Source organism: Myodes glareolus, chromosome X (assembly GCF_982192425.1).
Source record: "Myodes glareolus chromosome X, mMyoGla1.1, whole genome shotgun sequence".
Classification (NCBI taxonomy): Eukaryota; Metazoa; Chordata; class Mammalia; order Rodentia; family Cricetidae; genus Myodes; species Myodes glareolus.
The window spans coordinates 43,884,538-43,902,337 of NC_142053.1; the positions used below are offsets into that span (position 1 = coordinate 43,884,538).

Consider the following 17,800-nt stretch of genomic DNA (forward strand, 5'->3'; position numbering starts at 1 on the left):
ACATATTACCCAGGAATACTGGGCTTTGCAGTTGCCTCTTTTGGAGTAAAAGTTAGTGCTAGTAGTTTGACTTTGGGAAGGAGATAACATTGAACACAGTTCCTATTCTTAGTCCTATCAAAGTATTTCCAACTTTCTGCTTTCTAGACATAGAAAGGCTCTAGTGGGATTTGCTGTGGTAAGTAAAATGAAAAGGAAAATGGTTAATTGTCCTCTCCAGTGCCAGCACACCATACAGTTTCTGCCTTGCAATCATGAATGAAGGCCACATCTGAGTCCCTAAGCAAGCTCTCCTACAGACCTCCACTGTGTCCTACCTATACAGTATATGAGCTATTCATATACATTATTATTAAATACCTACCAGGTTTGCTGTAGATACAGTTGTGGTATATACACTGGAAGTTTCATAGCCTTGTTCTAGAGGATATAGCCAAAGCAAAAAAAAATGAGCATCACTTTAACATTAAATAAACAATGAAGAATATCAAACTAAATCTAATTTCACTGACCTGAAGAATAAAGATAGTCTCCATGATATCCTCCTAGAAAACAGAAATGTGTGTACATAGATCTTTTTAACTTGGCAGAGTAAAATGTCCAGTTTGGGCATATTTTCAAAACTAAAATAAATATATAAGACTTAAAGTCATTTGAGCCTTCTTATTAGTCAGCAAAAGACAAAGTAAGCTGTCAATAGTACAAGTCTCTGCTCAAAATTCCCTGAAAGATAAAGAATATTATAATAGTAGCAAAGACAATTTTAGAAGAATCTTATTAATAAAGTCACTGAATATGTCTCACACATCCATACAGTACATAATTCTCCAGAATTGTTCAATAATAATGTATTATTGACTGGTAAATAGTAAAAATAAACAAATGCCAAATAAAGAAAAGTAGCTATTTTAAGTATACATAGAGACAAATACAAATTATAGTCTGGGTATAAATGAGGAATGGTCTTTGGGAAAGGATGAGATTGAAGATCAGATAATATGAATGCATGCACACATGCACACACTGAATTGTACACTGAGTAAGTAAATTGCTTTGGTATGTAAATTTTATCTCAAGTTAAATATGTGTCAGTGCCATTATCAAGAGTATAGCCTTTAACATTTTGTTGACTTTTGAACCTCCATTTCCTCACATATAATACAGGGATGCTGTATTTCCCATAATTATCTTAAAAACTGCCTTTAAATTATAATCATTTACTAGAATGGATGGCATATAGCATTCAGTAAATGTTAAAATGTTTTCAATTTAAGTAAGAACTCTTGGGGTTACATGGGTCCTGGGATTTGAACTCATGTCCTCGGGTTTGCCTGGCAAGCACTTTGTCCCTTGAAGCATCTCACCATTCTTAATACTTCTTTCAAGTTATCAAAAAGGTGTGAAACTCCCAAAATAATATTTCCAAGTTCTGATATACAAATGCAACAATGAACTTTTCAAAAATTACACTAATTCACTCACCGTTGTCACACTGGTCAGTGCTGTCTTCTGAATTCAAAGTTGGTTTGCATGAGTTATAGCCCTGACTTGCAACACAGTATCCTGAAGTAACAGGAACCATTGAAGTGGGACCACCATTGTTCTGTACCAAAGAAAGACATATACACATGGAATTCTTCCTGTATTTGTCAGAGAAAAGTTTGGAAGGATATTCTAAACGTCAGTTAAAGACACTAAATTTTGAGTTACTGCTTTAAGAGAAATATGCCGCTACTTTAATACTTTAGAGTCCAAAAGAGAAAATGTTAGTTCCCTTATACACCAGACGGTCTAAATCACTATCTTCTCAGTAGCAGCTACAAAACATGTTTTCTTAACTATAAATCACTAAGGTAATGGCTTCATAGCTTCTGAAGATTTTATTAAGTTATTCATATGAAAAATGTTAAAATTAGGGCTGTGGATGTAGTATAGAGGTAGAATACTTTACATATGCAAAGCCTGGTTTTAATCCTAGGGGTGGGGTAAGAGTAGAAATCATACATGATATCACACACACACACACACACACACACACACACACACACAACACATTTCACCATACAGCATTTAAAAAAAAATATTTTTCAGTAAAGTTATCACCCACTTACAGGTAAAGTTGAATAAGCAGTCTCATTCCCTTCAAGTGCATAAAATGTAACAGTTTCTTCCACACCATTCTTTGGAACAAAACCATATTGGCATTCCTTATTCATGCAATGCATCTGACGGTGGCTACGTCTAAAAGAACTTAAGTTTGGAAATTAAAATGGGGAAATAAGTTAAAATATGACAGTAATTTGCTTCTAATTTTTTAGTGAAGACAAGTATCTGATAACAGATGCCTTTGGATTTAATTTATGTATATGGGTATGATTATTTTGCTCACTTCTATGCCTGTACCCTATGTATCTAGTGTCTATAGAGAGATCAGAGGATCCCCTAGAGTTTGAATCCCATTCTCCAGAAGAACAACTAATGTTTTTATTCTTTATGCCATCTCTCTAGCCCCCAAACTAAGGTTTTAGAAAGATAGTACACATTATCATTGCTTAGCAATAAAACTACCCACACCATTTTTTTGTCAACTTTTAATACTTCAAATACTTACCGAGACCTATAGGAGACATTATCATAGCTCTGGCAGCACCTTCTACCTTGGTCAGGGTAAAATCCAACTTTAGGATTTGGCATGTTTTGCCTGTTTACTAAGTGAGACGAATCCCTAAAAATTAAAAAAAAAAAACCTAACTCTAGAAAGTCTCAATAGTTAAGTAGAATTAACATAGTTTCTGAAACCATTCAACTAGAAAGACTTTTGCAATGATCTTGGGCCTATCAAACACTAATGGAGACAGGCATATTTCATATAGACACTTATTTCTGATGGCATTCTATCTTTAAGCATCTAAGTATTCACATTTTTGTAGACAATGAATATACAGTTATGCCAATGGATGACAAGGATAACTATGTGTCAGGTCTATGCTCTCTTTTGGTACAAACTATAGAAGCTATATTTGTCAATTATACTATAAGTCAGTATGGGAGTTATTTCTAAAAACCAAAACAAAGGCATACATTATCATGAAAATCAGTTAATTCTTACCTGGGCATCCCATATCCCCGACCTTGTCTTTGAGATGAATGTTGAGGGTAGAAACGTTCACTAGACATAATTTGGCCAGCTGTCTGTGAATAGTACAATAGTGGGTCATGCCCAAAATGCATACTATGCTGAATTCTGGGTGGGACAAGTGGGTCTCCCCTGCTATAAGCCATGGTCATATAAACTTCTTTTCCTCGAACTTTCTTGGACATCTTCTTCCGTTGCTTCATGTTCATCTCTGTCATAACTTTCAAAAAAACAAATAATAAATAAGCATTATATCTAAAGTAAATGGTTATGTTCCTCTATCCTCATCATACCTTAAAACTGTCACATAGATACTTTTCTTAGAAACAAAATAAGTATAGAAGTATATAAGGTAGAAATTGATACAGTTTTTCAAAGATATATACCAATTGGAAGGGCCAAAGAAACAGTTCACTTCTATGTTGATGGCTGTTTTAAATAGTATTTCAACCCTCTCTTTAATACTGGCAGATTTGGTCATCAAAAAATAGTCATCTAGTCACCTGCGTTATTTTTCTCTAAAAAATACGCTGAATACATCTGGTTGTTTTATGAGATGTCTTCCTAATTCTTTGAAAATACTTAAAACTCTGTTTAAGTTTATGAGGTAGTCTAGAAAGTGGTTTCTCAAACAAGGACAATGCTGTCACCTGCCTCCTACAAGAGTATATCTATTAATGTCCAGAGACAATTTTATTGCTATGACTAGGCAAAATAGCCTATTGGTGCCTATGGGCATAGGCATCAAGGATCAATCTAGAATATACAGGATAGCACTCTTTTCTCCACCAAAGCATTAGCTATCCCAACACAGCAGTGTGGAAAAAATGCTACTCTACAACAGAACATATGACATACCTTTAGAAAGTATAATGTAAGTAAAGTGGAATATAAAATAAAAAAGAAAAGAAAACCAGTTAGGATACAAACCCATTTGTGGGAAATAGCCTCCAGTTATAGCCTGGTAACCTCTTCCTTTACGGGTTGGCATAGTAATCCAGGAAGGAAGAAGTGCCACTTGGTTGATTGGTTTTACATTAGTCATCGGAACTGCATGCCTTTAAGTGAAAGATATCATGAAGCCATTATAACACACACCTAACTCTCATCCAATTAAACAAATGTAGCCTTCTTGCTTCAGTTTTAAACACATTTCCTTTTTCTGTTTTTCTTGGAGACAAGTCTCACTATGCAGCCTTAGCTGGTCTGGAACCCACTGCCTCAAGCTGAGATATTTGCCGCTTCAGTCTCCTGAGTGTGAGAAATGAGGCATGTGCCTCTACCCCTGACTCAAGTGACTCAAGTCTGTTGTTACACTAGCTTTCCTATCTATACATTTGTTGGTTTATATAATTTAACAGCCATTTAGTGTCTATCACATCCAGAAGAAATAAGATAATAGATTGTATTAACTCACAAAAATCTGCTTTCTTTCCATGAAAGAAGATCACATTTACTAAACAGACTCCTATCAGACTTGGGTATACAAATTACACTTATTTTGACCAATTAAAAAGAGAAATGTTTTTAGAGTATCAAATTGCCATGTCATGGTCTTATTTTTTCTATATCTGTGATCATGAAAACATATTTCAAAACAAAAACTTTAGCCAGAATCTGACTACAAGTTCAAGATCAGAATGGAAAACTAGTTACTGTCTCAAAATAATCAGTAGTAATGTACATACAAATATTGAAAAGGCAATATATTTAGGAATATATACACACATGTGCATGTAAAAATTCATAAAAAAGTGAGAAGAGAAAGTATATGGGAGGGTTTAGAGTGAGATAAGGGAAGAAAAATGATGTAATTAAATTCTTGTCTCAAAAAAATTAAAAATAGCATGGGCTGGGAAATACAGTCAGTTAAACTGCTTGTCTAGTACGTACAAGGTCCCAGGTTTAATCCACATTGTTGGAGGAAGTATGTAACTGTAGAGGTGGGCTTTGAGGTCTCACATATGCTTGAGTCATACTCAGTGAGACAGATGACTTCCTGTTGCCTAAAGAATCAAGATGTAGCAGCTCCTTTTCCGGCAATATAGTTGCCTGCACACCACCATGGTCATCCCTGCTACCCCCATGATGATAATGGACTAAACCTCTGAAATGTAAGCTGCTACCTCAATTAGATGCTTTCCAAGAATGGTCATGGTGTCTCTTCATAGCAATAGAAAGCCTAACTAAGAAACACTGGCAGAAACTCAACAACTCACTTTTCAAATTATCATGAATATTACATCAAAATTCTGTTGAACTTGATATATCAAACTGTCCAATGTCTAGAATGGAGAATTTTTATATATGAAACATATTTTGATATTTTACTTCTCAACATTGACTTTTATTAAGCAAAATAATTAGTTTAGCAGATACAATTGAGTTTCTCTACTAGAATCCTGATAATTCTCAATCTAATGAGCAAACACCTATCAAATTTAATTACTAGAAAGTCTTACTTTTCTGCCAATTCCTCAATGAAAACTATTAGTGAGTTTTTGTCACTTTCAATTTCTTGAATATGAGCATTATAATATTTTCCATCTGGTTCCAAGCAAACCTGAAAGATAGGAAATAGTAGTTATAAAGTAATTCATCTGGTCCTGTCAACTGACAAATCTGTGTTTAGCCAAATAACCATTTTTCTCTAAATATAATTCAATGTCTACTTTTTCAGATTGATTGATTATGCATTTAGTGTTCTGCCTGCATGTATGTCTGCAGATCAGAAGATGGAACCAGATCTCATTACAGATGATTGTGAGTTACTACTGGGAACTGAACTCAGAACTTTTGGAAGAGCAGTGTTCTTAACTGCTATGCCATCTCTAGCACCAATGTCTGTTTTTTTAAAGTAACTGAGATCATAGCCAGTATATGAAACATATATCAGTTTACATCAAATTATTACAAAAATCAGCAATTAAAATTTAACACAATACAAAGAAATCTTTCTTCTAGCATTTTGTAAAGAAGTCTTCATCAACGTTTTTGTTGTTGAGCTGAGGATACAATCAAGAGCCTTAGACAGGCTGGCCAAGTAAGTACTCTAAAACTGAAAGTTATACCCTCAACCCTTGTTTTTTCAGACAATGTCTGAAAAAGCTCAACCTGGCCTTGAATGTATGATTCTCCTTTCTATGCTTCCTGAGAGATAGGATAACAGACATGCATCACTATACCCAGAATAATCAACCCATGTCAATGGTTAAAGGTACAAATCATTATCTTTAAAGAAGGAACTGACCTGACACTTGTCCCCTAAATTGTAAAGTCTTCCAGCATATTCTATGCAATCGGGTTTTTGAAGTTCTATTAAAGAAAAAGATTAAAAGCTCAATTTAATTGAATCCTTCTTACTGCCCATTATTTAATTACCGCATTTACTTTAACACAATGTATTTGATGATGCTGTTAGTAGAAGAAAAAAAATGTCCCAAAGGGTCATTCTAACACCCTTGATGGGTTATTACTATGGTCAATTTATTAAACAGATCTGCAAAATCAGTTCCGCAATTTAAGTTTAAAGCACATTTAAGTAGAAATTTGTAGTTTCAGATTTGGTTAAACACAAAAGTCAGGATTTGAAAGTTAATACCAAGAAGTCTCATGCACATGTGTGTAAGTACTTATCAGTATTTCTTTTATTTTATGTTATACAAGGTCTTAACTTCATTCTAGTTAACCATGCTGAATTCATCAAACTTCAAGAAGTTGAATGTGAGATATTATCCTGCGCAAGCAATATATTAAGGACTAGTTTGATTAATTCAATTATATAATCTACAGAAAACAATAATCTATATTAAGAGTTATTTTTATTAAAAAAGTTATTTTTATAAATATGTTCTATAAAGAGCCAGACAGCCAATTTTAGATATTTTTCATCAATAAACTTTCAAAATTAATCAGTTCTCCGTGGGTGAGGGCACTTGTTATTGAACATTTAAAATTTGTCCTCTAGACTGGGTGATGGTGGCAAAAATCTTTAATTCCAGCACTCTTGAGGTAGAGGCAGAATATCTTGAGTTCACGGCCAGCCAGGTCTAGAAAGCAAGTTCCAGGAGAGCCAGGCTACACAGAGAAATTCTGTCTTGAAAAATCAAATAACAAGGGTACAAAATTTGTCTTTCCATGCAATGCACCTTTAGTACTGAGTATACATAGATAGATATGTACGTGAAAATGAATATAATTAATAAAAATATCCATTCTTAAAATATTTAATGACCACTGAGGTTTGAGTTATATAATTTTCATGTCTCAAAAGTAAATAATAAAAAATAAAAATGCAAATATCATTCTCAGCTCATGGACCAAACAAAAATGTGTGAGGTCAGAACTCGTGCACTGTCCTGATTTATTTATGAATCAACATAATCACAAGACTTAAATTTTGAATGAGTTTTTTTTCCATTCACTAAACATCCATTGTACTCTTTAAGTTACCTACAGGCTCTCTCTGTTCATCATCACAGTTTTAGTCCCAGTTAAACATATAGCTCCATTTATAAACCTACTTTTCATAGATTTAAACCACATACAGGTAGTACTAGGTTCCTTTGATCTTTTTTATTTAAACAGTGTAGTAGTTTGAAATTTAATTTGTTCCCCATAATCTCATAGGGAATGGCATTATTAGGAAGTGTGGTTTTTTTGGAGGAAATATGTCACCTTGGAGGCGGGTCTAAGGTCTCATATATGCTTGAAACACAAACAACGAGACAGATCACTTCCTGTTGTCTGTTGGATCAAGATGTACTAGCTCCTTCTCTAGCACCATATCTGCTTATATGCTACTATGCTCCCCACCATGACCATAATGGACTAAACCTCTGAACTGAAATCAAACCACCCAAATTAAATGTTTTCCTTTATAAGAGTTGCTGTGGTAATGATGTCTCTTCACAGCAACTGAAACCCCAACTAAGACAAATTGTTTGATGAAAGCATGTCTTCTAAAAAATAACTTACAATATGATCTCTTGTATCTATTGGGATTAAGAGTTATCCTGCTGATACTTTATTACCTTTTCTACTGTCCAACCAAGCATCAAATTCTATATTGCGATAGATTTCTGGAGCTAGACCTTTCAACACTTTATAAGGAAAGGGAATCTTCGATGGAGTTTCTGGAAGCTGAAACAAAATTAGTAATGTTATAAACTCATCATCTTTAAATTCATCCTTTTGTGAAAAATGAATCAAAGTTCATCTCTTCTTTTTAAAAGTATACATAATTCCTCTTTCCATTATTAAAACAAAAATTTACCATGTATTTAAAACAAGAGACTAAAAGAGCAAAATGTGTCTAAAATCAAGTAATTTTACATACAGAAATATTTCTTCAACTTTTAAGATGATTAGCATGTAATTTTGTAATTATAGGTCACTTGATATAATGAAGCAATATCATCAGAATATTGACTACAAACTAAGTATCTATTAAATTTGTATTATTACTTTAATTTCAAAATAAAAGTTTCTAAAATACCTTAAGTGTTCAGTGTTAGTTTTGAAAATTCTACTACTTAAGAATAAAAATCATCGAGCTGGAAAGACGACTTAATGGTTAAAGCACTGGCTGACCTTCTAGAGGCCCTGAGTTTAATTCCTAGCAACTATATGGTGGCTAGCAGCCATCCATAATGAGATCTGGTGCCCTCTTCTGGCCTGCAGGGAGACTTGCAGGCAAAATACTGTATACATAATAGATAAATAAAATCTTTAAAAAAAAAGAATAAAGAATAAAAATTATCACAAAGTACATATCTTTTTAGGAAAGTAGGATTTCCACAAAGGAAAAAATAAACTTCTTGACTCTAGATAACTAGAATGGACTATCTTGTTTTAATTATTTTAAGTTATGGTGCTCTAAGACAAGTGAATAAACATTCTCTGCCTGAGAAAATATCAAACCTTCAGTTCTTCTGTTCCTTGCTTACTGTCTTCTGGAGTATTTTCGACACTGGAGCAGGCACCAATCTCTTTGACTCTAATTGAAAAGATTCAGAGAAAATATTATTATATAAATCAGCAATTGTTTCTCTATGTCTCAACTACGTCACCCCACTCAGTGGTAAGTAGTTCAATTCTAACAAATGAAGCAAGTTTTCAACACATCCTCATTAGGTTTCTATGGTAAGTATGTACTAAAAAATACTTAGATTATTTTCTGTTAAGATGGTCCTGTAATCCTCACTTTTAAATGTTCACAGCTTCTGATTCCTCTGCCAACAAACTGCTTCTAATCATAGAGAACTTATGTAATCACATTACAAATAGACACATACACAAACACACCATATTGCCCACTGATTTTGAAGGTATCTCTTTCCCCTGTTGCCAGTACAAAAGTAAGTAGCCATGTTCATAAAATTCAGAGTAGGTCACTCTTCCTGTCATCAACAACAAAAAACTAAAGATATCAACTAACTAGAAAGAATAAAATGCTACCAGGCACCTCAAGTGTATATTCCCCAAATCCAGTTAAGAACTCAGTCCTGGCCAGCTTCTTCATTACAGTCTTGTGACATGATTAACGGAAGTATAAGCTAAGCCATGGCATTATTTCTAAACCACATGAACATCAATGAGTTGTTTTAAGCTGGCAACTTCGTAATAATCTTGCCTCTTAACTACTGTAGCTTCCATAAATCTAAAACCCTTAAAAATTAGCAAAGAATGAAGAAATCGTCACTTGGACAAAACTGTTGCCACTCCTCATGCTCCCAAATAAGCTTTAAAAAAATATTCTTCTAATGGTTCAGTGAGTACAGGTACTGGCTGCTAAGCCAGATAACTGACCTGGATGTTATACTGTCTTCTTAAAGCAGATTCTTAAACCCAACCTGACCTCCTATGTTATGACAATTTGTTGTTGCCTAATCAACAAATAACTTATATATAACTAAATTTGGAGAATACTTATTCTAAAATCTCTTCTAGAAAAAAAAGCGATGCCTCTAACTAACTGAACTCTTAAGTCTGAGCATTTCACAATACAATTTGGTAAACTTTTGTCTTCCAAATAAAAACAATTTATCCCTAACATACATATATGTGCACATATGCAATCAGGCTATTTCTACTTTCAGATGCTAACTCAAAGAAGTATGAAATCATAGAGTTGACAACCCTTAATCATAGACCCTTAATCATAGACAACCCTTTTCTTTTAGTACCTATCCTGGGTTGAGCTCTTCTGATCAGTACTGGCTTCTACATTTCCAGTCAAGGCATGGTTTTTGTTTCTCCTGGAACCACTTCGAAACAAATCAACTGCAGTTTTCAATAGTTCTTCATCCACAGCAAATACATCTTTATAAAGCATTTCATATAATATAGCTGAAGGAAGAAAAATAACCAAAATCCCAATTATCAAAATAAGACTCTTCATAACAATGTTGAAACATTCTTAAGCCAGCATTTAGGTTCTATAGGTAGTAACAATGTTTTAAAAGTCCTTCAGTTTAAAGACTGGTAACAAATCGTCTGAAGTCACACCCATACATTTACTTAGTATACCTTGGCAAATTCCTGCAGTTGATTGAAATTCTTTTGAGTACACAGAATCATAGTGGCCATTATTTGAATAACAGAGAAGAATCTAAAGAAAAAATACAGAATAATTGTTATTGTTAATATATCTTTTATAACCATAAAATTAAGATGGAAATCAGCAGTTAATAAACTAAATGGAATTTTATTCTTAAAAGACATTTAGCAAAATGTAGAAATAAGAAAATACAATCTACACTTCAAAAATACAACCTACACTTTTATGCAACAAGACTTAAAAACACCAGCCTCAATCATATTCCTGAAATTCATTAAACAAGTCCTGACTGATGGATTTGCATTAAAGATGGAATTTTTCACAAATTCAATTGCTGAACAAAGCAGAATGCCTACTAGATGTTGGAAGTCCAATCTTAATTTCTTGAGATAACTGGAGAAATTATGTAAAATATCCCACTATCCAAAATCAAGACAGAGTGAAAAGGGACAAACATCAAACAATTTGTTCAAAGGGCTAAAAGAAAAATCACTGCAGAATAGAATATGAAGAATATACCATGGAGAAAGGACATTTCCAGAGAAATTTTAAGTTACTGATATGGCTAAAAAAAAAAAAAAAAACAACAAAGTGTTAACTTCTTAGCTGATTCCTTAAATTCCCAGGCCTTTACAAAACAATTTCAGGGCTGTGTTTATTAAACTAAAACTTTTCAGTAAATGTTTCCTACCACGAAATTTGTTCATGTAACAGCTGTAAACATTGTTAAAATTTTTGCTCAAAAATCTGTTTTGAATCAAGCACTAGTGAAAGAGCAATTCCAAGTGAAAACTCAAAAACAAGCTCATGTAGGAGAGCAGAATGTAACCTTTTTTTTTTTTTTTTTTGAAACAAAGGACAAGGTTTCTCTGTGTAGCCATAGCTGTCCTGGAACTCACTCTGTAGACCAGACTGGTCTCAAACTCACAATATCAAATATAAATCTTATAGATTCTGGGGCTAAAGGTGTTGCTTAAATGTACAATACTTGCCTACCATGTAGGATGACCTGGCAATTACGGAATCACAAATATAAATAAATTTGAAGTGTCAGCATAGCTAGAATACATAATAACTTAGGTCTGATTCTCAATTTCCCTAGACTCATACAGAAGAGAAGGATAAAAGAAAGTTTAATTTTTAATATAATATTTATGTTAATACTTTAATGTTTAAAATTAATATTTTAATATAGCACTGAGCTTTAATAACACTAATTGTATGGTAGTGGCACAAAGACAAACAAGCAACTTGATGAAATAAAAGACCAAGAAATAAACCCACAATGCTACAGCTACCAAATTTTTGAATCTGTTAAAAATACACACTGAATCATAGATTGATTCCTCATCCAGGTGTCAGAAAGAAAACTGAAGAAAAAATTTACAGAGATCCACAACCAAACATTGGGCAGAACTTGGGGAATCAGGCTGAAGAGAGGAAGAAAGGATTGTAGGAGTTAGGGTGGGAGTAAAGGGCACCACAAGAAAATTCACAGAATCATCTAGCCTGGGCTCATGGGTGCTCAGAGACTGACCCAACAACCAGGAAGTCACAAAATGAACAAGACTCATTTAAAAATGGAACTGTACAATGGTAAGAACTACTAGATGGTGAGTATACAGATATTCACAATATTATTCTATGAATTACGCTCTAAGAAAAAAATCCAGAATCGAGCATTGGGAGAGAAATAGAAAGTTTGAAGATCCCTGGATAAGATCTACATTTCCAAATCTCATCTGAAGCTGTCTACTGCTCAAATATACACAAGAACATGCTATTTCTTCAACAACTTTGATTATTTCATACTTTCGCTTAAAATTTTTAAAGTTAGTATTAAGAGATAAGTGCACTGATGTCCAAAATTTACTTCAACTAAGATTTTTTTTTAAAAAAATGGATTAGTGAATTTATCGAGGGGGAAATATATGTATTAAGAGACTAATGGTGGCAGGCACATGAATGCGTCTTAATTTCTTTGTCTAAGTTTGAAAAATTTCGTAATAATGAGAAAAGTTTCATTTGGTTAAATATTTTGTACAATGAAAAGACAAATTTTCAACAAGACCTATTCTACCCCACATTATTCAGCTCTAGCATATATTTATGTACATTCCCCTCCACATTCAATTAATTAAACCCCCAAAGGGTATCCTGCTTCCAAGCCTTTGCATATAAGGTTCCCCGTGAAGAGACTGACCTTCACGTTTGATGGACTTAGTTTTTTAATGTGTCACTATCACAATGACGCATTCTAACTTGCTTAAGTGGGTATCTTTCTTCTATGTTCATTTTATGCATTACTTGTAGTATGAAACTAGTCATTTAATTGCAATTAACTATTTCATGAAAGTCTTTATACCCCAAAAGCTCCTAGGAAAAAAGATTTCATTAATCAAGTACTGGTATCCTCAAAGTCCAGAAAAGCACTTGTTAATACTATAGGGGCACCATGTTTGCTGAACGAATTAGATGATTGCAACTGGTAAAATAAGTAACTCCATTTATTTTTTTCTAAGGCATCTCCTTCTCCAGTCAGTTATCTCTAATCCTAATACCACTTCCTTAGTTTAGATCTTTTGCCAAAATTACTATAACAAAGTTCTCATGTCTATTCTTGTCTTGTCATCATAAACTATTGCCTGAATTATGTTCCATGGTCTGAAATAAGACTTCAAAACTGAAATATTGCACAGTCCCATATTCACTGACTGAGTACTTAAAACCCTTTTCTTAAAAACCTTTTGGGATACTCTGCTGGGAAAGAAAGTTGATTGCCAGCTGAGCATTTTGAAACACAGCTACTTTGGGATATTTTCTAAGCACTTTACTAAATTGTACAACCCTCAAGATACTTTGCAGAAGAGGAAAATAGAAATGTAAAGGTGAGGAGAAAAAACTACATGACTTGGAAACCAACCAGGGAATAAACAGAAGAAAAGAGCTTCAGGGAAGTTGGGAATGTTTTCAAAGAATTAACAATTAAAGGAGGAAACAATGGACTGTAAGAAAGTTAAATTAGCAGGAAACATGTCATGTAGACTAACGATAGAAGACAATGAAATGACACTGAACACCTAACTTCAGATTTAATCCTTATCCTTTTGTCAGTGAGGAGCCAACTAGGGTTTTATGTAATTTTGTGGGTTTTCTTATTAAAGGGTGATAGCAATCTGTTTATAAGGTAGCTAGTACCATTGAGAATGACAAACTAGAGAGGAAAAGGCTGCTAGCATACAATATTACCAGTTAGACAATGTTTATTAGGCGACTCAATAGCACAATGGTACCACATTGGGCTTCAAGATTAGGTTTACTGTTTCACTAATTAGGTCAAAAGGCTTATTTCTTAATATTGTGATAAACCAGCAGCATCCTTCAACTATTCATTCATTTTCTTACCTTGTTTTCAAAGCCATTATCTGTGACATGTATTGGTGGCTTTCCAGGATACCGGTAAAGAATGAAATCTCGACTACAGGTAGAAAATAAAAGTAGGTGGGAAGAAATTATTAAGTATATACATAAGATAGCCTTAAGTAGCCTTGTAAGACTTTTCTTAATTTCCCTATGAAATTTTAATTCAAAACATAATGTGACCATTTGAAGGATTCAACTATTGAAGTATCTAAAATTTTTTGTTCTACTTTTACAATAGAAATGACACTACCCTAGTGACAACTTATTTTAAAAAAAGTCAAGCATTCATAAGTTTTAAAAGACAGCTATCCTGATTTCCTACTGGAAATATTACCAGTACAGCATTTTCAGCCTCTTAATTTGTCTTGAGATAACATCTTGTTGTGTACCCCAAGGTAGTCTTAAACTCAGCATCACCTTGCCTCAGTCTCCCTTGCTCAGTTCTAGTATTATAAGCATGTCCCAGGGCACCTGGCTTACATTTAATCTTCCTTTCAAACAAACACAAATTCTAGGACAAAACTAGTAATAAGGTTCTTCACCCAAGAACTCTATCAAATGGATTTTTAACTTAACCTGTCCTAAAGGACTCTGACAGAAATCTTAATTATACAATCATTCTCACTCACGTTCATATTTTCCCTCTTTCATTTTTCCTCTGGTACAACTTACTTATAAATTAGAGAAAGAGCTCTTAATTCCAGTTGGCCAGCACTCTCCTAAATATAAATGATACAGAATTTTGATAAATATAAATGATACAGAATTTTGATAAACTTTCAGAACTATTAAGCAGTGTTTATAACATTTTGCAGTGATTTGATGTTTCAAGTAAAGTATTTGTATAGCACATGGTAATTTGTTCTGAATGAGAAAATTAAGATCGTTAGCGACTCTATAATATAAACTCAAATGGACCCAAAATTCTTCTTAGCTATAAGGTAATAAATACACAATTTTAAAAGTATAAAAGGTATAACTACTATTTTTAAAAAGGTGGCAGGATATTTACTAAATGTCTAAAAAATCAACTAAAAATTGATTACTATCATCAAATAAAAGGATTTCTAAATTATTATGAATCTTCCTTCTGCAAAAGAGATAACTACCAATCAGGAAAATTTTTATTTTTAAGAATTAGTAAACATTACCATCCTTCTTTCCCATTAACGTGAAAGGCTTTATGTGTTTCCCAACATTGTCCTCCCAAGCACTGTGTACACTCAGTAGGCTACAGAAACTGTCAATACAATTCTCAATAATCAACACAAACAGGCCATTGCTTCTTATCCAATAATTGTGTTATTCAACAGTTAAATATTTAAATACTTTGAAGAATTATAGACATAAAAGTATATTTGGGTTACTATTTCAACAACCATGAAAAGACGATATTCTCATATTTGAACTTACCTTGGGATCTCCCAACCGTTCAAGATATTTCTCAAAAGATCCCTCTACATACTTCAAAACAGAAAAAAAAACTTGACTTAACCAAATATATGATTTTATTGCAATCTGATTATATTCTACAGATATCGGTATCTAATGACTTTTATTTGAGATTATATTTCTGTTATTTCTCCCTTCCCTTTCCTCTCTCCAAGCCCTCTCATATACCCCTACCCACTCTATCAAATTCATGGCTTCTTTTTTTATTGTTATCACATTCATATGTATATGTATGTAGACATATATAGTTTTAAATATAATCTGCAGTCTGTACAAGGGATAAAATGACTAGTTCACAGCACCTCCAGATAAACATATACACAAAAGTCTTGAGTGGAAAAAGGTATCTCAGAAGCTGTCCACATATTAGTGGATTTCAAATGCTTTACCTTCCAGTTTTTTTTAAAATGTCAACTTTAAGTAACTTTACAATTTTAATTTTAATCAATTAAGCAAGACCAACAACCATTAAGGATAAAATCTTGATAGGAGACATGTATACAAAGTTAAAATAATATAAAGAGAATTTCACTGGTATCAAAAAAAAAGTCCTGGGCACAACAAACTTTTGCTGGTGGTGGATATGGTCTACCTTGCTTCTGATGGCAGCTGCAATGACTTTTAAAATGGTCAGAACTAAAACTGTTAGTCTTAAAATGGATGATCTTATTGTAAGTAAAACATGCCTCCATAAAGAACTGAATTAAAACTCACGTTCTCTATGGTTCTGACATATACCTAGCATTAACTAAATAGAGTAATTTAAATAGCACAAATTTTGACCATGAAGCCACTGTAATGTATAAGATATTTAAGATAATGAATTTATCTATCACACTCAAAGGTGTCCTTGTGTCCTTAAAATTGGTTGGTATTTTTTCTAATTTTTACTGAGAAGACACTTAAATACAGCATAAACTTTTTAGGGGGTTGGGAGAGGAAGATCAAGCTTTGAAAAGTATGTTTAACACATCTTTTGTTAAGCAAACTGTGGTCTAGGAAGTAACAGCACTCTTAATTTACAAGTTTGATTAAAATGCAGAAATCTGAAGCCTCTGCTCAAACCTACTGCATCAGAATGTATAGTTTAACAAAAGGCCCAGTGTTATGTGTATGCTCAAAATACTTGAGATATGCTGCATTAGAACATAAGTCTTGCATTTCAATGTCAGGAACAGTATTTCTCCCAGGTGTGGATGAAGCTAATCAACAAGATTTAAAGAAGCCTTTACATTATTTTACAGTTCACTGAAACCTGTTGAGAAAATCGAAAACAAACTTCCAAGGGCAGGAAGGCAAATATGCGAAAAAAAAATTTGCCTACTTACTATACACATTACCAACAACTCTGTTCAGTGCATATATTCTACTTACAGACTCAAAAGTTTCTTGATTTTCCTTCATATATGAGACACAAGCTCTCCTGATGTGTAAATGATGGATCTGGCTGTAAAACAGCTATAAAAGATAAGACTAGTTCACTGTCATATCATTTGAAATTTGAAATAGAAGCTTCTCAACACAATGAATTTAGACATTTAGTTTCCTAATCTAGAACACATGTTGGAAACAGAAAAATTAAGTCCATCTGTTACTACACCTGATCTTCACCAAAGGCAAAGAAGCCATGTCCCCCCCCCCCCCCCCATCTTACAGAATGGTCATCTCTAGTAAGATCGAAGGCTAATAATTCTCTCCTAGACTTTCAACTCCATAAAGGCACAATCTATTAATCTTTTTCTTGTGCATAAAACAAAAGGGAGGACACGCTTACAAACAAGTGAGATTCATTTCAAAGTTTCTTTAACCCCACATTAATTTACCCCTGCCCCATTACAAACTGAAAATGAAAAGCAGAAAAGTAGGCACAGGAAAACAGTATTTGCTCTAATTGGCAATAGCACAGTATTTCACTGTACTTTTCAGGCAGGCCTAGATATTGTCAATGAAAAAAACAGAAAAGGTAACGCTTTTGTTTCTTTCAGTATGCTACAGATGGAGGGAGCTACTCGAACATGCCACATCTCACTCTGAAAACTTAGAAACAAGACATTATCCAGTTGTCATATTTATATTTACCTGCTCGGAAATAGCCCGAAAAAGGCAAGAGGCATCCTTGGCAACCACCTTCCGAAACAGCCCTAAACTGCCTAAATATTCATCCATTGATGCCTCACTCAAAGACTTCTGGCCGCAGTTTTTCCATCCTTTATGCATTGTGCATGGGG

General features: G+C 33.6%; 1 protein-coding gene across 4 annotated transcripts in view; it reads right to left on the reverse strand.

Annotated features, from left to right (window-relative positions):
* Positions 1-17,800, reverse strand: part of LOC125405366 (UDP-N-acetylglucosamine transferase subunit ALG13) — a 48,114-nt gene that overhangs the window by 22,742 nt on the left and 7,572 nt on the right. For 3 of the 4 annotated variants that reach the window (XM_087903100.1, XM_048441835.3, XM_087903101.1), the window contains exons 1-18: positions 17,652-17,789; positions 16,947-17,030; positions 15,534-15,584; positions 14,793-14,839; positions 14,103-14,175; positions 10,667-10,748; positions 10,324-10,486; positions 9,059-9,134; positions 8,170-8,278; positions 6,387-6,451; positions 5,599-5,699; positions 4,067-4,194; positions 3,110-3,356; positions 2,612-2,725; positions 2,112-2,250; positions 1,483-1,603; positions 513-545; positions 365-420 (exon numbers count right to left, since the gene is read on the reverse strand). In XM_087903100.1, coding sequence (XP_087759226.1) covers positions 365-420; positions 513-545; positions 1,483-1,603; positions 2,112-2,250; positions 2,612-2,725; positions 3,110-3,356; positions 4,067-4,194; positions 5,599-5,699; positions 6,387-6,451; positions 8,170-8,278; positions 9,059-9,134; positions 10,324-10,486; positions 10,667-10,748; positions 14,103-14,175; positions 14,793-14,839; positions 15,534-15,584; positions 16,947-17,030; positions 17,652-17,789 — 1,827 coding nt within the window. Of the gene's footprint in view, positions 1-364; positions 421-512; positions 546-1,482; positions 1,604-2,111; positions 2,251-2,611; positions 2,726-3,109; positions 3,357-4,066; positions 4,195-5,598; positions 5,700-6,386; positions 6,452-8,169; positions 8,279-9,058; positions 9,135-10,323; positions 10,487-10,666; positions 10,749-14,102; positions 14,176-14,792; positions 14,840-15,533; positions 15,585-16,946; positions 17,031-17,651; positions 17,790-17,800 lie in introns of those variants that run through there. The other variant, XM_087903102.1, reaches the window with a different exon arrangement.